Source organism: Paramisgurnus dabryanus, chromosome 5 (genome assembly GCF_030506205.2).
Source record: "Paramisgurnus dabryanus chromosome 5, PD_genome_1.1, whole genome shotgun sequence".
NCBI lineage: Eukaryota > Metazoa > Chordata > Actinopteri > Cypriniformes > Cobitidae > Paramisgurnus > Paramisgurnus dabryanus.
Genome location: NC_133341.1, coordinates 19,304,248 through 19,323,992, shown reverse-complemented (window position 1 = coordinate 19,323,992; position 19,745 = coordinate 19,304,248). Strand labels below are relative to the sequence as shown.

Below are 19,745 nucleotides of genomic sequence, written 5' to 3'. Positions count from 1 at the left end.
CTTTCTCCTAAAACATTTTTAATAGACATACTGAATGTTTATCAAAAATATAGCCTCTCTCTCTATCTATATATCTATATATGAAGAGTTTCGTTGCAAAAAGTTCAGAAATCTCATTTTTTGGTTGTGCATTAAAATAAATTCTGCTGCAGTTGTTTTGTTTTCATTTAAACCTTCATAACTTAAAAAATACAGCTAAGTAACACCATAAAACAAAATAATAACATGATAACATAATAATAAACATGTTTTGACAAAAATGTTAAAAACGGAGTTATCTCGTTTTGCAACGAAACTCTTCATATACTAGTGCGAACACTGTTGACACATAATAAGCATTTCCATTAACTGATTCTGTAATTTGAATTACAGTAATTTTATTTATTTAACTAATTTCTGTAAATTAAAAATTAACAACGACTCTCTGATAAAGGGTGGGCGCGATCGCTTCTGCATATGCGCTCCTCCTTAATCAAAACCGTCCTCTCGTGATCTCTCGCGATATTAGAGGATGAGCCACGGATCCAACATGGCGGAAGGTATGAGAATGGTTTCTTTCTTACGCCCTTTCTGTTTAACATCTAAACCCGTTGTTTTCATGCGCGGTATGGAGACCTAATGCTGCATTTATTTGATATCAACACGGACAGCTGATGATAAATATCACATTGTCCTGCGTTTAACCGCATTAATGCTCAGATTATGTTTTTCTGCTAGCTAGTTGCAAGTCAGGTGGTGGGCTGGGCGGAGGTAGTAACAATTCGCCGGGTGATTTGATCTATTAAAGAAATGTAAAGAATAATAATTTGATCAAAATATTTTTAGTTGCTGTTTGTTATGTATTGAAGCACACAAGGTAGCACATTTTTGTTGGGACATTTGTTGATTTGTCACCCTGATGCTTTCTCGTCTGCACTGTGTTTTCAAAATATTGAATTTCCCTTTATATCTATCTATATTCTCTTGAATATGAAAAACACCCGATTGTTCAAACTTAAATTTCAATTATTTAAGTAGTAAACGCGTACTGCAGTATTTAACGCATTTGTGTATAAGTTACGTTGTGCAATGATTGAAGAAAAAAATATATAAACGTGTTGATCATATAAAACAATGTGCATAGCATTGCGACTCCGCAACAGGCGGTTACAACCGTTACTTTTATCAGAGCTCATATGTGACATCTCCCTTTATCATCGCAAAAAATACCATATTAGTAACGTTAAACCATTCCCATTTCCACCAAAGCACTCTTGCTACATCAGTTACTACTGTACTAATACATTTAAACTGAGTCCCCTTTGAATATCTCAAAAAAATGTCAGTTTGGTTATTTTTGTTTTCTGTGGGAAAGCTATTGCGATTTTATTGATTATGTAGCAGTCACTACGCTATAGGCCTACTTATGGTATCTTGGTAGACACTGGCTAGTTAGCATGGCAATTATTGTTGAACACACTGTGAACTTGTTTTGAGACATTCATGTAACTACTTGCAGACATAAGCAGGTTATTGCTCTCTGGTGTTTTCTCACATTTGATTGGCAGATGAGCTTTTTAAATACTTTATTGGACCTATTTGGACAGCTCCGAGTTGCTGACTGCTGAGGACACTCAATTCTTGAATCCAGGCAAAAGGCAAATGGCTCACATATTAAACTGAATGCATGCTAATCCTTTGCTTACACCACAGAAAGCCTTAATGCTAGACTTTTTCACTAGGCCTAAATTGTAGTAAGCTTTGTCAGGTTTTTTGGCGTATAACATTTTGAACAAATACAAGGTTAATAGTTTTTCTGTATATATAAATTTTACCTAAGTTTGTAGGGCATAGCATTGTAGAGAATGGGCATGATTCCCAAAACTATATAACAAGTGTAAAAGTAGTAAAAGTATGTAGGCCAAAAAGTATACGTCTGCCAAGTGTGTAAGTGTAAATGTAGACAAGCTTTGGCTTCTGTGCTAATGTAGAGCAAATGCAAAGTGTCACCTCAGCGTTCTAGAGAGGCGCGTGAAGTAATATATTGAGAGGGAAGGAAGGAAGGAAGCTGCTGTGTTGTGGAATGTAGGTTAAGCTGTAAAATCCACTAGAAACATATCCAAGAAAATGCGAGTATCACTAAATTCATGGTACAAAATTTTTACAAAAGTTTTACCATTTAGAGTCGACTTTGAGTGAAATGATGATGCTGGTTCTGTTTTCAATAGGATATGTGTTGATATTGTTCATATAATAGTCCCACTTCCCATCTTGGAAGGTGTTCTTCCATTTGTTCTTCTCTGTCAGCAGTTTGGCTGTTTGTGAAATGGCTTGTCCTTCTCTTTCGTGGTATTTCCTACTTTTTTTCACTTCCTTTATGCTTCAGTTGGCATATTTCTGTTTGTATATCTTATGCCTATCTCAGTCACATCTCTTAAAGTACACGTTACTTTTTTTCTGTTACTTCATTCATTTGAGTTCTTTCACTCTCATAACATCACATGTTTGTTCCCTTTGTTCCACTTCTTGTTCCTATCACTGCATAATTTTTTTTTCTTCACAGAGGAGGTGCAGAAATTGCAGAAGCACCTTGCTCTGCTCAGGCAGGAGTATGTGAAGATGCAACAGAAGCTGGTGGAAACGGAAAGGCGGTGCTCCGTATTGGCCGCACAGGTCTCTCTCCCTGGCTCCGCCTCTCAGGCCAGTGACTCCTTCATCAACCGCCTCTTGACTATTGTAGCGGACCTCTATCAGCAAGACCAGTACAGGTAAGCTTTAACAGCTAGGTTGCTCAGTGCCACTGGCAACGCTAAAACGCCTTCGCTATTTGCATAAAGTCAAGTCGGCTGCCCCAAACGTTTTCTCCGTTCCGCTGTCTGCCCCCCAATGCACCACACGACTGTAAAGCTCAATGTCCATATAAATGAATTGGAAAATGACAATGTGGTAATACAGTTGTATCATTACAAAATGGCCTTTCTTTGTTATCTCTCCTTTCTGTAAAGCCCAAACTATTCTCTCAGGGCCGCCCCCTCTGAGACGATACATAACATCATCAAACTATATTGTTGCAAATGACTAGATATTTGTGAATTACATGCTGTGTAAAGTCAGTATGATCATTCCATTGTCTTCTCTCATAGTGATTTAAAGGTGAAGATTGGAGAGAAGCAGCTCAGTGCTCATAAATTTGTGCTGGCTGCTCGTAGTGACGTCTGGAGTTTGGCCAACCTTGCCTCAACATCAGAATTGGACCTCTCAGGTAACACCGGATCATCTGCTTCCTTCTGCCTGTAGGGAAAAAGTATGGCATCTAGATCGTATTTATGCCAGTGTTGCCTTATTTGTGCCATAGTGAATGTTAAAGATGCTACTGCTGTTTTAAACAGCAAAAACCTAATCCTTGTTAACACCAATGGGTCCAAAACATTTTGTGATCTGGGCAATCCACTTTTAGAGTAATGGAATCTGTCCCTCCAGGGTACCCGCGGAGTCTTAAAAGTCTTGAAAAAGTATTGAATTTCATTTTCCCATATTAAGGCCTCAAAAGGTATTGAATTTCACCTCAAATCTTGAATTTTTCACGGAGGTCTTGATTTTGCAAATGATCAATAGATTTGTATGCTGTTAATTCAGACACAAAACTCGCGTGCACAAAAACCACGCGCGAGCGACAGGTACGAGCGCAGAACACTATCCATGTTTGGAAAAGCATCTTAGCGAGCGCGCAGAACACTATTCGCGCGCAGGAAAGCATTCTCGCGTGTTCACAGAACACTATTCGCGCGCTGAAAAACGTCCTCCCGAGAGCGCACCTCTGTTCAAAGCGCACAAATGCAGTCAAGCGAGCAAAGTAAAAAGTTAAGTGAAAAGGCTGGGATGATAAAGTAAAGGCTGGGATGAGCGCTCGTTCGACTCTCTCTATGCGCTCGCAGCTGCACAACACGCACTTGCTCGATCAAGTTGACTTTGGGACTGTGGGGGCAGGACAATGACGGGTGTCCAAGCACCTGTGATCGGTTGTTTGATTTAATCAGTGACACACACAATCTTCTGTTCCACAATCCGTCTCTAGTAAATCTAGGTAGAAAAGACATGTTTTAATATGATCATTATGTCGGAGAAGGTCATTTATATGTTAAACAATAAGTCTTGTGTGATCCATGCAATAATAAGCTGCAACAATAACGCAAATTTGAAAGCTTTTATATATTTTGTTTACTGTTTAATTAGATGATATCAACTTGCAATACATACTATAGGCTACATATTTACAATGTCACACTAAGTTAGCATTAGAAAACTTTAGTATGGTCCTGTATAAAGATTAACAGAAAAGATTGACAGAAATATATCTATATATGAGCTTGTGTCCAGTTTTTTGTTTGGTGCAGTGAACAGATCTCTTGTCTTTTTAGGGTCAAAATAGCATTACATTTTTATTTGTTGTTGTGTTTGAGGGGTTTTGTTTCATTTGCCATAATATGGTTAATTTTGTTTGTCAGTATTGTTCTGGTTCGGAGCATTACTGATGAGTGGTATTAGATGTTGTTATTATCTTAACTATATTAAACAGCAAAAAAATTAATACCTTAAAATTGGTGTTATTGTTTGGTTTGCAGCTTATTTCATGGATCAAACAAGACTATTGTTTTAACATAAATTACCTTATCCGACATAATGGTCATATTAAAACGTGGCGGGCTGCACAAGATAAAGAGGCGGGCCGCATGTGGCCCCTGGCCCTCCAGTTGCCCATCCCTGATTTAGGGATTTTCAAATTTACAATAAATGTACATTTAAATCTATTAAATCTATTTGATTGTTGGTTTTCATTGATGGGTAAAGATAATAGGCCGTTTGGGCCTTGGACTCAGCCTTTCAGAGGCATGTTGTCATGAATGTTCAAACACTTGTAAATAGTAATTATTTGAGTTATATTACGTTATTTAAAATGATTTATTCTACCCGAATGGGTGCGATGTAGGTATTAAATTTCATTTAAAGTGGTATTAAAAAGGTCTTAAAAAGCCTTGAATTTAGGTTTGACAATCCTGGGGGTACCCTGTCCCTCCTATCTGGTCTTAAAAGTAAAGATTAATGTGGCGGTTTTCTGGACAGGGCTTATCCTAGTCCCAGACTAAAATGCATGTCTGAGCTGTTGTAATTTAAAAACATCTTGTTCTTGCATACCAATAATGTTTTTGTTAAGGTGTGTTTGTAAAAACTACTTAAATGTCCTAGTATAACTAAGGCTTACTCCTGGATTAACATAAACCCTGTCCGGGAAACCACCCCTTTAGGACTTAAAACACATATTTTTTCAAATTCTGAAGTAGCTGTCAAATCCCCAAAAACTGGCCCTGTTGTTAAATGTTTTTTGTGTGTGTATTTCTGTTTCACTTCCTAGATGCCAAACCAGAAGTTGCTCTGGCGATGTTGCGCTGGGTTTACACAGATGAGCTTGAGTTGAATGGGGACGATGGCTTCCTTATCGACCTGATGAAGTTATCCAACCGCTTTCATCTGCACCTCCTGAGAGAAAGGTGGGAACAAACTGTGTAGCACAATGGATCCGACTGAATGACATCGTAGCACATTAGACAATTGACCGAAGGTTAACACACTGTTAACTTAACTTGATTTTTTTCCAAATGCAGATGTGAAAAAGGTGTGATGTCGTCAGTGAATGTGAGGAACTGTATCAGATTTTACCAGACAGCCGAAGAGCTCGATGCCGCGACATTGATGAACTATTGCGCAGAGATCATTGCCAGTCACTGGGTGAGTCACTTAAACAGAGTCATCATCCTCAATAGACTCAACAGACAGGAAAAGACTCATCCATAAGTCTTAGTAAGCCAAGCATCACTTGTAACATTGCTCATTGAGTTTTTGCATGTGTAAACCATTACTTTTTCATTTCACATTTTGTTACAAAATGTCAGACTCTTCTTCATGTTTAGGAACTCCTTTATGACTCATAAATCCCCACAGAGCATAATGATTTATTCTCAAGGTTATGTTTATGACTGGGATAGTAAAGGATATGTCTTTCTGCTGAGCGAACCAAACACTTCAGTATGAGCTCAGCAGACCTTGATTTAAGTCACCTGATGTGTGTATGAATGTAGGTGTAAATGTGCGCTAATCAATCTCCTACTTCCTATTTCTTCCTTTTCCACTTGCTCTCAAACAGGATGACCTTCGGAAAGAGGACTTTAGTACCATGGATGCTCAACTGCTCTATAAGATGATCAAGTCCAAAACAGAGTACCCCCTTCACAAAGCAATAAAAGTTGAAAGAGAAGATGTGGTCTTCCTTTATCTAATAGAGATGGACGCCCAGGTATAAATCCAAGCCTGAAATACTGTATTAAACATCATGATTATAAGAAGCATTTGTGGTCGCAGCTGGGAAACAAATAGAAAACAGCCTGTTATGTTTAGTGTTGGGTCATGTAAACGTATAAAATGGTTTTCTTTTATTGGGTAAAGCCCATAAACGGCGTAAGCAAAAAACAATTGACACAGATAGTTTTTTGCTTATTACCCTGATTCCACATTGCATGTAAACACCTTAACCAGCTTCTTAGCAGTTTTGTTCATTTGTGCGTGTCTCCATGTGTGATATTTATCTTTAGTAAGTGCAAATTAACACATAAAATTCTGCACTTGACCCAAGCAGATGGCAGAGAAACTGCGACATTTAAAGCTTTTGTTACATTTACAGGCTCAACACTATAGCTTAAAACGTGTTTTACGTCAGCTTTTTGAATTACTATATGTACTATAGGAGGTAAAATCATTGCTTGCGAGAAACCAGACAATTCTCCAATCGGATGTAAAGGCAATTTCTCATTGCCGGTTTATTTATTTGCATGTCAACGCATAACAGGTTTCTATAATAAGCAGATCCTTTTATTCTGTGCATGTAAATGCATTTCTTTTGTTTTTGTGTTGTCAATATTCTTTAGACCAGATGTTTCCTAAGTCCCTTAAAGGAAGTCGCACCACTAGAACGCCATGTTTGCAACACATCTGTGCAGTTATTTCAGTCATGCAAGACTGAAGTCCTATCTACTTGAATGGGGAAAAACAGATGTCTCTATAATCAATTGCTAAAATCTCAACTAAAAATGACATCAACTGAACCATAACGTTTGTTTCTTCAGCTAAAATTGCACTGAAAGCACCCTTCAGTCAAGATAGTTTCAGCTACAGGCTGAAAAGCGCCTCACGTGACTCTACAGAGCCAGAGAATCATCAGTCATTATTGATTGATGATTGGTTCTTTTAACTCGCATGTGCAGCCATATTGAGCGTTGCATTGTCCCCTATTTATAGTAATAGGAGTGCAACCTCATGATCTAATAATTGTTCCTCTTATATTTTCCCCAAAGTTACCTGGAAAACTGAACGAGATGGATAATAATGGAGACTTGGCACTAGGTCTAGCTCTGTCTAAGAAACTCGAGAGCATCGCCACCACACTGGTCAACAACAAGGCGGATGTAGACATGGTGGACCAGAGTGGCTGGAGTCTTCTACACAAAGCTATCCAGAGAGGTACCTGAATAATTTGTCAGTTTTACCATAGTTCAGAGAATTTAGTGTCTCGTCCAGAGGTCTTTTAGGAAGCGCACCCACAAAACAATCTCAAGGAGGCTGCCTCCATGTTTGCATTAGTGGGTTAAAAACTTTCTTCTTTCCATCCTCTTTTTAGGAGATGAATTTGCTTCCACTTTTCTGATCCGTCACGCCGCACAGGTGAACGCATCAACGGTGGGGGCGGTGGAGACACCCCTGCACCTGGTCTGCTCTTTCAGCCCTAAGAAACACAGTGGAGAAGTCATGACTGGCATGGCTCACATCGCTGAAGCTCTGCTCAAAGCTGGTGCCAACCCTAACATGCAAAACAGCAAAGGACGGTGGGTAACCATTATATCACAGGTTTACAAATTACTTTTAGATGAGAGTATTTGTAAACTATTTTATAATTTCATCAAATCCTCAGAACGCCTTTACATGAAGCCGTGGTGTCTGGAAACGAGCCGGTCTTTAACCAGTTGCTTCAATGCAAACAGTAAGTAAGATCCTTATTCTACATTCAAAGAATACTGTCTTCTTTATAAATTTGTCCAAAGCAGTATACACCATGCATTCACGATATACATTTCATCAGTATGTGTCTTACATGGATTTCGAACCCATGACCTTTGTGTGACTAAAACAAAGCTCTAACAATTGAGGTGCATTAACATTTTAAAAATCCCTCTCCTTCTGCTCAGTTTGGACCTGGATTTGAAGGATCATGAAGGCAGCACCGCCCTGTGGTTGGCCCTGCAGTACATCACTGTGGCCTCTGACCCCTCCGTAAACCCTTTCAGAGACGAAGCCCCGGTTGTGAACGGGACCTCGTTTGATGAGAACAGCTTTGCAGCGCGACTCATACAGAGAGGAAGCAATCCTGACGCTCCAGACTCTAAAAGTACCAAGAAGATGCATTAAAAAACTGAATTTAGAAGTGTGTTCCTGTTCAAAGTTTTGACTTATTGTGTGTGACTTATTTCCCTCTTTAGTAAACTGTCTCATGCAGAGAGCAGCTATTGCAGGAAGTGAAGCAGCTGCCATCTTCCTGGCAACGCACGGGGCTAAAGTCAATCACACTAACAAATGGGTGAGTGTCTCAGCTTGGGTATTAATAGCCGAATTTTTGAATATACTCAAAGTGAATACTTGACAGATATTGTGAATGTTACTCCACATTACTATCTTCATCTTTCTGATCTTTGGCATCATTTAGGGGGAGACACCGCTCCATACAGCATGTCGCTGTGGGTTGGCAGGGCTGACGGCAGAGTTGCTTCAACAGGGTGCGAATCCTAACCTGCAGACCAACAGCGCCCTGCCTGACGGCACAGAGAAGAGCCATGGAGTCGCCCGGCAGAGCCCACTACACCTGGCCATTGCACACAACCACCCCGATGTGGTGTCTGTCATACTAGAGCAGAAAGGTGAGGAACTGCGGTTAGGTTGGGATGTTGAAAAATATATACGGCCCTTTTTACACATAATTATGGAAAATACACAGAAAATGCATCCGGGATTGTTTGATTTTTGGTTCTGACTGTCATTGATGTTCCGGAATCTGTGCGTGCATTCACACATACCTTGAAGATCCTGTAAAGAATCGTGACGTATTTAAAGTCCTGCACTTGGTTGGTTTTTTCCACAGTGTCTGAAGTTTGCTCATTTACTGTGATTTTTCTCTTAGGGGAAACCACACGCGTGCATTTTTGTTTATAATCTCAGCTTCAACGTGTATAGTGACAAGCTCACTGATCTCTGCTTCAGTCCAGTTTCCCGACATTTCTCGTTGTGAATGTTGATCTGCATTTAAATCTCTGTGTCAATGAGCTGAACCATAACTTCTTGATGTGCCCGTCCTCACTACAGAACGCCCTTACGGCATTGTTTCTGCCTCTTGTTCACACAGAATGCTTTCCGTGAATGTTATGGCAATGTTACTAGGTCCTCTTTACAGGAGCGATCCCAGAACATTTACGGGACATGTTTGTGTTCACAAATAAGCCTCTCTGCCAACTTTACGGAAATTTTGTGAATGGGGTATATGATTATAATGATGGGGCATCTTGAATCTGTGAAGATGTTATAAAGTACCATAGTAGCATTGTGGTATTCTGGTTGTATAATAGCATTACCATGGTTTTTTGGACAGTGTTTTTAAAAATCTACGGTACATTAATTTTTAAAACCTTGGTGTATATCAAAATCTTATTATATTACTTTCGTCTAATCCCATCACAGTTCTTTATTCAGGGCAGGCACCTTCCCTTGTCACTCAAATCTGTCCTTCATCTTTTATAGCCAATGCACTACATGCCACCAACAACCTGCAGATCATCCCAGACTTCAGCCTTAAAGACTCTATGGATCAGACTGTCCTGGGTCTTGCACTGTGGACTGGTGAGTCCTACTAAAGACTCTTTGAATGATTGTAAAATATTTTCGAGATTTACTTCTGGCCATGTTGTAATTTCAATGACACCTGTGTCTTGCTTTTTTGTATTGACAGGTATGCACAATATTGCTGCACAGCTTTTGGGTTCTGGAGCATCCATTAATGACACCATGTCTGATGGACAAACGTTACTGCACATGGCCATTAAGAGACAAGACAGCAAGAGCGCCCTCTTCCTGCTGGAGCACCAAGCTGATATCAATGTCAGGTACTACATGCCGCAGTACTAATTAGTAATGACTAATATTTAATTCACATATTCATGTTAACATTTTGTCTGTTTAAATCAAACCTGTGACTTTGGAGATGGTATCACCATGCCCTATCAGTTAAACCTGAGGCACATATATATAGCAAATTGACATAAACACACATGGGTCATTCTCACGAAATCCAGACTTGGAGAAGGTGTTCTGCATCAGATTTTTAAAAATCCCTTTAAGTCAATTTTCTTTTTCACATATAAGATTAAGGTCAGAACGTACTATAACCATTAGTTTTAGAGGATTTAAAAAATATTTCCTATAATTATTTAATTTTTTTTAGATTATCATTATAAACAAATTATCATTACCGCAACATGATATTAAATATATATGCATTTACAAATTCATGTTTTGGTAATGAGAACTAAAAAGTTGTCTAGGTACTGTGACAAACAAAATTTCAACTTTTATCTGGAGAGAAAAAATAAGAACTGCTTACCTGGTAGCCATCTTGAGTGTCACAGTCAATTATGTCCCTTCCAACTATTTTTTTTTTTTAAATGTTAGTTAGTTAATGATTGAAAATTGTTGCGGAGGATGAGAAAATTGGTGTTGGACACATTTATATTCCTCATTATGTTCTCTACATTTACCAATGATCACCAAATACCACATGTTTCTTTACTGTAAATGTTTATAGTATAACATGCACTGAAGCTTTTTATTTTTAGATTTTTTTAATTATATATATTACCATGTCAAAGAACCCAAATTCAGTCATGGACACGTTGCGGTAATGAAAATGTTCCCCTTATATGTGGAAAAAACAACGAAATTGGTTTGTATGGTGTCATTTAAAATGATGTGCAAAATAGTACATGAAGAGACGTTTGTAACTGTATGCTTCTTATTTTGATACTCTTACTTTGCATTTACTTTTTTTATCAAAATGTTTCATGACACCTCATAAGTCTAATTTTGCAAAAATCACCCAAATATCTGACTCTGACTTCACACTTTTTTGGTCATGGGCATCATGTAAAGAGAAATAAATAAGCTTTGAAACAAAAAGCCCAAATCCCACATCTGTTTCCCAGGACGCAGGAGGGGCAGACTGCTCTGCAATTAGCCATTAGTAACCAACTCCCATTGGTGGTGGATGCCATCTGCACCAGAGGAGCTGATATGTCGGTGGTAAATGAGAAGGGTGATCCACCACTCTGGCTTGCTCTGGAGAACGGTCTGGAGGACATCGCCTCAACGCTGGTGAGGACTGGTATTAAAAAAAGAGAGCCATGTCAAGATATTTTAAAAGTTCTCCTTTAAAAATGACCATGCTCACCCTTGAGGTTGACTAAAAAATTACATATTTTACATTCTGTCTCCAATGACCATCATAATTGTGATTCTACCATCATCAATGTAGTATAATGTACCTTATTATTTAGGTTTTACAATGTGTAGTGATGTGAATGATTTGCAATTTTTACATTAAACAAATGACAGAAGTATGTAATCATGCTGGTTTATTGCGGGTTGATTCCTTGGATTAGGTCAGGCACGGCTGTGATGCGACCTGCTGGAGTTCAGGACCTGGAGGATGTCAGCAGACTCTGCTCCATAGAGCCATCGATGAGAACAACGAGATCTCGGCCTGCTTCCTCATACGCAGGTCTGTACTCTTCCTCCTTTTGCATCTGAGCAGAGTTTTTGTTGGTGGTATGTGACTTCACAGTGCATAACAATCAAGTGACCAACCTGCGTATGTTTTTAGTGGCTGTGATGTAAATAGCCCCAGGAGACCAGGTCCTAATGGTGAGGGCGATGAGGAGGCGAGAGACGGACAGACCCCTCTTCACCTGGCTTCCTCCTGGGGTCTTGATGAGGTGGCACAGTGCCTTCTGGAGTTTGGAGCCAATGTGAACGCACAGGTCCGTATAGATTTATGAACCCTGTCTGTGAAATCAAGGCTGAAGTCTTATAATCTAATTATGAGATTATGAGCACCAAAGTTTGATTTCACTTATTGTTTTAAAATTAATTTTTATCATGGCCTTATTCAATCAATATTTACGATATCAAGGTTACATTTTCACAGAATGATCTTGTAAATCACAAAAAATGATTTTAGCTGGGTTTTCACAAGCAGGGCCACATTAAACACTAACAGATGCAAGAACTCACTATAGGTCTTTATTGTTTTTATGTCATTCAATACAAGAAAGCATGTATAAAATAATAACCAGGTCAAGCAAAATCACACACATGTAGATGTGGGATTTGCATCCAGCTCTCTGAACACCGCATTGTTTCACTTTCAGGATGCAGAGGGGCGTGCTCCTATCCATATCGCCATCAGCAACCAGCACAACGTCATCATTCAGCTGCTCATCTCCCACCCTGATATCCGCCTGAATATTCGAGACAGACAGGGCATGACACCGTTTGCCTGTGCCATGACCCACAAGAATAACAAAGCCGCTGAAGCTATTCTCAAGAGAGAACCTGGTGCTGCCGAACAGGTGTGTGTGCCTATGTTCCCAGTGGGCAAAACAAATACAGCCTACTGTAGCAATGTAGCAAATAACTGTCGTAAACCCCATCCTAACAATAACATAACCCTAAAATCTGAGTTATTTCTGGCCAATTACATCAGAAAGTTTAATCCAATTAACAAATCCCAGGGTGCTTCAAGATTGACCTTACTCTTTCAGTTTGAAATTACTCCACATAATCCTAACCCCAGTGGCCTTAACAAATAAAATAAAAATGTCCTTGCTCTTACTCAAGGTGGACAACAAAGGTCGCAACTTCCTGCACTGTGCCGTGCAGAATTCGGACATCGAAAGTGTGCTCTTCCTCATCAGTGTGCAGGCCAACGTGAACTCTAGAGTTCAGGACAGTGCCAAACTCACACCTCTGCACCTGGCTGTGCAAGCAGGATCTGAGATAATCGTCAGAAACCTGGTAAAAAAAGAGAAACATGTATCCATAAGATAATAATCATATGTTTATGAATCTATACGTAATCGTTATTTAAACAGTCCTACTTATAATTACAGTAAGCTCATGTTTATAGCAGTTTAGGTTATGACAGTAATTTTATTTGAACCAGGTGATGAGTTTTGTGCTAAAATGTCTAAAATGTGTTCTCTCTGATTTATGTGTGGATTGTAGCTTCTGGCTGGTGCTAAAGTAAACGAGCTGACCAAACATCGGCAGACAGCGCTGCATCTCGCTGCACAACAGGATCTTTGCACAATCTGCTCCGTCTTGATTGAGAACGGCGTTGACTTTGCCGCCATAGACGAGAATGGAAACAATGGTACACTACTATGCTAAACCAAAGATATTTAAAGGTGCCGTAGAATGGAAAACAATTTACCTAGGCATAGATGAATAATAAGAGTTCTGTACGTTGTAATCACGTATCGTGAGCCTCAAACACTATTGTTTCCTTTTTATGTAAACCTCTTGCATGGAAAAGAAAGCTGGAAAACAGGCCAATCTCAACATAACACCAACTGTGACATCACAGTCGAGATGTACACCCCTAACGTTAATTTAATTTACACATTAAATTAATCACAATGTTGTTACAATGCTAAAAACAAAATTGTGACTGCTAAGTTAGTGTTATATGCTAGTTAATGCTATATGCTAGTGTTTAGGCTAAAGTTAGTTACGTTTTGCTGGTCCATACTGAAAAAACACACAAACTTACCACCCAGAAACGTCCATTAACCAAACAATTGATTATTTCTTTAAAATCTGTATCTTTGTCTGATACAGGCTCAAGAATTAAGGTCTGTTTACACACACACAAAGCTTCTAAAAGGAGCTGCTCTGTGAAATCAGAGCAGAGCACAACATTATTATTCATGAACCTTTTAAATAAGGTAATAATAGAACATTTCATTATAAAAGCAAATCCTAGGGTTGTAACTTAAGTGGACATGTAAAACTGTCTCTTTATAAGGCACCTTTAATATTAACAAGGTGGGTCACTAGTATTGATATGAATGGGGAATACCGCAGTGGCAGTGACGCGACTTTCTTAAGGCTAAACTCAGATTTATACAAATGGGTACAGTAGTCAGCATGTATCAGTAAAATATTAGTGCCAGAAAACCTTAATATTTTTGTATAACTTTGTATTCTCTTTTCCCTTTAATTTCCCAGCACTCCACCTTGCAGTGATGCAGGGGCGTCTGAACAACGTGCGCGCTCTTCTCACAGAGTCCAACATCGATGCGGAGGCTTACAATCTCAGGTCTGACTCAGAATATGTCAATATATCTATAAAGGTATAATGAGAATATTTCATTGAGTTTCACTCTATACCTCAACTCTATGGGGCGGTTTCCCGGACAGGGATTAGACTAGTCCTAGACTAAAAAATGTTTAAGAGCTGTCCAAACTGAAAAAAAAACTTGCACTGCCATATCTTTAAATACATGAGTACCATTTGTTTTCAGAGTTCCCACGGCACCTTGAAAGTTTGTGAATCTGGGGAAAAAATTCAAGGCCCTGGGAAGTTTTTGAAAATATACATACATAGATACAGGTCATTGAAAGTGCTTGAATCTATTTTATGCTAGAGGTTTTCTGTGTAGGATAATATCATAAAATTCCAGACATTTAAGCACACATGCTAAACTGTTCACTTTAAATGCTTATATCTTCTGTATGCAAATATTGATTCATACCAAAATGCTTTTTGCATAGTTGTGTTTGAAACATCTTGGGTTACGTAGGTAACTGTTGTTCCCTGAGAAGGGAACAAGACGTTGCGTCTCCCTTGCCATACTTCCTGCGTCCCTGTAACGCCGTCTATGGCAGTATTTTAGATGGCGATATATACTTCCTGGCTCCCACCTCACCCTGTCTTTGTCGTTAAGCCTCACCATTGGTTGAATTCGATGTACACATTCAGACGCACTTACCTCTGGAGGCGTCCACAAAGTGTCACCGCAGTGACGCAGTGCGAGTTCCCTCGAAAGGGAACTGTAACAATGTTTCTTAAAAGGTAACACGATGTAACCTTGCTCTCACTTAATGTGTCCCCACATTTAGTCCTTGAATTTGAGAGTATTGGACATGGAAAGTCCTTGGAAAGTCCTTGAAAGGTCCTTAAATTTGAAGATAACTAAGGTGTTGGAACCGTTTGTTTTTCCTCGAAATGCACACAAGTAGTGTTTTTAGTAAAGCATGTTTGTTAATACTAGTTATATTTTCTAATTAAACTAAGGCATAGTCCTGGCTTCAGCTAATCCTTGACGGGAAACTGCCCCATATGTAAAATATAAGCAATTATAGCATTTACAACTCCTGGCCTGTTCAGTATATGAGTCCATAACAAATTTGAATAGAATTTTATTTTCAAGAGCTAAGATGCAATACTAAGTGCATCTGGCATGATTTTTTGTTAGTTAGCATTTTTTTATCAGACTCTTAAATGGATTCTGCCTAAAAACTGCCATTTCTAAATGGCCAGAGGGCTGGATTAAGCAGATTTGACACGAAAGTATTTGATGAATGTATAGTACATGTCCAGAGTATTCGGTTAAAACAATCATCTAATTTTTAAAAGATGTGGAATGGAGCAGCCTTTGCATCAGAACTCTTTGTTTATTTCTCTAGAGGTCAATCCCCAATGCATGTCCTCGGTCAGTACGGGAAGGAGAATGCGGCGGCCATCTTTGACCTGTTTTTAGAATGCATGCCCGAGTATCCCCTAGATAAACCTGACAATGAGGGGAACACAGGTTGGTGGACAGTACTTGTTTTGATATTGTGCAGTTGAAATTAATCATTTACCATAAAAGTGCAAGCATTGGCTAAATGATAGCTAATCAGTTTTTCTTCTGTAGTTCTTCTGTTAGCCTATATGAAAGGAAACGCAAACTTGTGTCGTGCTATCGTGAGGTCCGGAGCTAGACTTGGTGTCACTAACAACCAAGGCATCAGCATCTTTAACTATCAGGTTGCCACTAAGCAGCTTCTGTTCCGCCTACTAGGTCAGAATCATAGTCTTTATGTCTCTTAAATATTTTGTTTTAGTGTGTAGTGGCTGTAAAAGTGTATTCAATGTCAATTTTGAATGGTGCAGATATGCTGTCCAAAGAGCCCCCATGGTGTGATGGATCGAACTGCTATGAGTGTGCGACCAAATTTGGGGTCACCACTAGAAAACATCACTGGTATGTATTATAGCATATTAGCCACCATACTGACTTACTACTTGTTCCTTTGTTTATGATGCCATCTTTCCATACTCTGCAACCTAATAAAATCTATCATTCGTTGTCTTTTTCATAGCCGCCATTGTGGGCGTCTGCTCTGCTATAAGTGCTCTATAAAAGAGGTGCCCATTATTAAATTTGACCTGACCAAACCTGTGCGCGTATGCGACATCTGCTTTGATGTACTGACATTGGGCGGTGTGTCCTAACACGGGTGACAAATGAAGGACCGGCACCAGCCACGCTGAGCATGAACCTGCAGGATGGGCCAGGAGGTTGAAGAAATGGAGCGAGACTGAGAGAAAGAGCCCTTGAACAAAACCATTCCATTCAGTCAGAAAAATACAACCGTAACTGTGTGTGTTTGTTCTAGCAGTACTTTTTAGAAGCGAACTATTGTTTGTTGAGGAGCCAGATTAAAAATAGTGGAATTCCGATGCAAACAAAAGTTGTAGTTCTAAGTTCAGCTTTTATCCAGGATGTCGGTGGCAAAAACCAAGAGTGATATCATACAAGACAACCATCATCTACTACTAAAGTAAAAACAATGAGCTGAAACAACTGGGGATTTAGAAAGGGGTTTTGTCCTATTATATACGGATTTAATTTTTGCCTCGCATTTCAAATCTAAAATGTATCTTGCTGTTAACACCCTTCGGCTGTCGTTCTACATTTTGATTTACCCCTCCTGTTGTGGAGGGACACATCTCTATCATTTAAACATTTCAAAGAAGTCGGAGTACCCAAGCTACCCATTTTTGTGTATGTGTGTATTTAATGCTGCTGGATATGGAGGGATCTTAGTTTGTGTGAAGCCTTAATAGTGCAGGGTCTCGCCTTTCAGTTTTGAATACATATTCACCTCTCTGCATAGGCAAAATCAACACTAAGACAGAGGGGGAGAAATGTAACTTCCTGTGATCCGTCTTTTGTTATGCGAGTACTAACATGATCATTTAATCATCGATTAATCTGCATATTCAGTGGATTTTATTTTACTTGATCCATTGGCGATTACATAATACTAAACATTGTAAAACACTTGAATTGAAATCATACCTTGCAAATCTCTCGAGTGCAGAAATATGATATGCTTACTATGCATATGCATGAGATCATTTGTAGCTTGTTTTTTTTTTTGGTCATCATAATCTTGATTTATTAATTTCTGATCACCAAAAGTTACATTCCAGTAAATGCTTACCCTGTCGTCTTAGTAGTGTAAAATGTGAGATTATGTTGAGCTGTCATATTTTAAATGCTTGTTCATGTCCACGCTTAACAGGTGCACTTTATCAAAATTCATTTTTATGATCATATTTTAAGTTTGTTTGTTTGAGGGGCAGAGTCCACAGTCTGTTTGTATTGTTAAATTGTACAGATGTGTATAATATTTTTGACCACTACAACTGTTTTGTACTTAACGCAGGTTGTGCTTTTGTCTATGTGACAAACTTAAAATCTGGCCTCTGTTTAATCTTTTCTGCATATTGTATGGTATCTGTATGCTCAGATATTTAGCCTGTCGCCGCCTCTAGTATCCTTTTCAAGAAAGGGAGGACAACTTTACATAAAGGACAACAACAACAAAAATTTGTCTTATTTAATCAACAATCGATTATATTGGAAATTAAATAACAGTGATCTGTCAATTGCATGATAACTGCTGGTACAATAAATCATAACATTAGTTAAAATCTTTCTAAGGCCAGCCCATGTTGAGGAAGTGGTCCTTTAAACCCAAACCAAGTTCAGCATCTCCTGGAGTATGAGCTACGCTTGAAGTTTTTCTTTGGTGATACGACAGGAGTCGGCGTGAGGAGGACAATCCGTGTACTCTCTGAGATTTCGGTTTTCTGAATGCATTGGATTGGACAGTTGAATACACACACATCGGGAGTGGCCAGATCCAGGGGTGAAGAGCATTCTGGGTACTCCAACCCAGTCTCTTTGAATTCCACCGCTACAGAAAATTTTAAATACTTGTGTTAAACTAAGTTAAATGGCAAAAGCATACACAGGACAGGACAGTACAGTAGGTCTAAAACAATTACCTCTTTTTGGAGCACCATACCCGTCCCCCATTGGATTCACTCCACTCTGAGTTACATGATGGGTAAAGCTGCATCTCATTCTGAGCCTGAGCTTTTTTCTTCAACCCTTCGGACAAGAAAGACTCCACCTGCCGCAAGGCATCTGTGGGCTGCCCGGTCTCTGTGTAGAATCGGCCAATCAATTTACCTGCAGCAAAGGGGCCAAACAGGGGAGTTAACACTTTATGGGGCGCTGCAAGAAACGGCAAGGGGATGACGTCAAAGTACCGCAAGAACGATTCGAATGTATTATTTCTCGAATCGGTCTCGCGATACTTTGACGTCATCCGCCGGTCGGTTCTTGCAGCGCCGCATAAAGTCGAACATACTTAACAAGTAGATGTAGCTTGTGTCAGATTTTAAAGCAATTGACAAATATCGGCAAAACCATTACGGTACCTACCTACTGGAGTGTAGTCCCTCTGATAAAATGTCAACCAGTCATGAAGAGCCACAATCTGTGAGTCAGCGAAATCCGAGACATCACTTGATAAACCTGTTTCTGTAAAATCACCTGTGATAAACGCCCGTGATGCATCGCGACCTGAACACACACAGTGATTTCAGGTGTGTATTGAGAATGTAAAGCTGTGTTACAGTAAGTTACTAGTAAATCATTTAAAGCAATTAGTAAATGAACCTGTGAAAAAATGGTAACTGCCCCCAGGGCCGTAGTGTTTCCTCCCTCTTTCAACGTCAAACACCTGTCCTAAAATCGCCAGGTACAATCCTTTACTGTTCTGCTCTCCGTTATAAAGAGACAGCTCATCTTCGGTCAGCATGCGCTCCGGAGTAGATGCTGACAGACCACTGGTGTGCCGCAGCCACGACTGTAATACATTTACAACACTTCCATAAATCGGAAATGTGAGCCATTCGGGCACCGTCCATACGGCCAAGACCACTGAAATAAGAACTATTAAATATTTAAACATTGCGCATAAAGTGTTAACTGGCAAAAGCAAACCATCAAGCAGTCTGCATATGAAATAAGATCTGCTGACATTCAGGTGTCTGAATCACATCGGCCAACATCGTATATTTCCGGAATCGGGACTGCGCATGCGCAAATGCGGAACCTGTACCAATGGATTTTGGATTTAAAAATAACATCCACCTTTATTTTTTTATAAAAAAAAAAATATTGATTTAGTGTACTACATTTCAAATTAAACAA

General features: G+C 39.3%; 2 protein-coding genes across 2 annotated transcripts; one reads left to right on the top strand and one right to left on the bottom strand.

Moving 5' to 3' along the window:
- Positions 1-512: 512 nt before the first annotated feature.
- ankfy1 (ankyrin repeat and FYVE domain containing 1) lies at positions 513-17,453 on the top strand. Its single transcript, XM_065271464.2, has 25 exons — positions 513-539; positions 2,543-2,747; positions 3,123-3,241; positions 5,390-5,525; positions 5,640-5,763; positions 6,179-6,328; positions 7,383-7,548; positions 7,706-7,910; positions 7,997-8,065; positions 8,271-8,470; positions 8,562-8,659; positions 8,786-8,996; positions 9,871-9,969; positions 10,079-10,232; positions 11,328-11,496; positions 11,784-11,902; positions 12,005-12,161; positions 12,552-12,752; positions 13,021-13,197; positions 13,408-13,555; positions 14,413-14,503; positions 15,874-15,998; positions 16,104-16,250; positions 16,343-16,433; positions 16,552-17,453. Exons 1-25 carry the CDS (start codon positions 530-532, stop codon positions 16,682-16,684), a joined length of 3,504 nt encoding a protein of 1,167 aa, XP_065127536.2. The 5' UTR covers positions 513-529; the 3' UTR covers positions 16,685-17,453.
- Positions 17,454-17,601: 148 nt separating this feature from the next.
- On the bottom strand, positions 17,602-19,609 carry cyb5d2 (cytochrome b5 domain containing 2). Its single transcript, XM_065271465.2, has 4 exons — positions 19,209-19,609; positions 18,972-19,112; positions 18,530-18,716; positions 17,602-18,438 (listed from the first exon to the last, which is right to left on the bottom strand). The coding sequence occupies exons 1-4, from the start codon at positions 19,501-19,503 to the stop codon at positions 18,249-18,251; spliced, it is 813 nt and encodes a 270-aa protein (XP_065127537.2). The 5' UTR covers positions 19,504-19,609; the 3' UTR covers positions 17,602-18,248.
- Positions 19,610-19,745: the final 136 nt, after the last annotated feature.

Bases quoted from the DNA above. Each gene is read 5' to 3' on its own strand.
- ankfy1 (XM_065271464.2), top strand. The intron at 5,526-5,639 runs GTGGGAACAAAC...TTCCAAATGCAG, and splicing joins CTGCACCTCCTGAGAGAAAG to ATGTGAAAAAGGTGTGATGT. The intron at 12,162-12,551 runs GTCCGTATAGAT...TTTCACTTTCAG, and splicing joins GAGCCAATGTGAACGCACAG to GATGCAGAGGGGCGTGCTCC.
- cyb5d2 (XM_065271465.2), bottom strand. From the start codon at position 19,503: ATGTTTAAATATTTAATAGTTCTTATTTCAGTGGTCTTGGCCGTATGG. The intron at 19,113-19,208 runs GTTCATTTACTA...GTGTGTGTTCAG, and splicing joins CAGTTACCATTTTTTCACAG to GTCGCGATGCATCACGGGCG. The intron at 18,717-18,971 runs GTAGGTACCGTA...CCTTTGCTGCAG, and splicing joins GAGGGACTACACTCCAGTAG to GTAAATTGATTGGCCGATTC.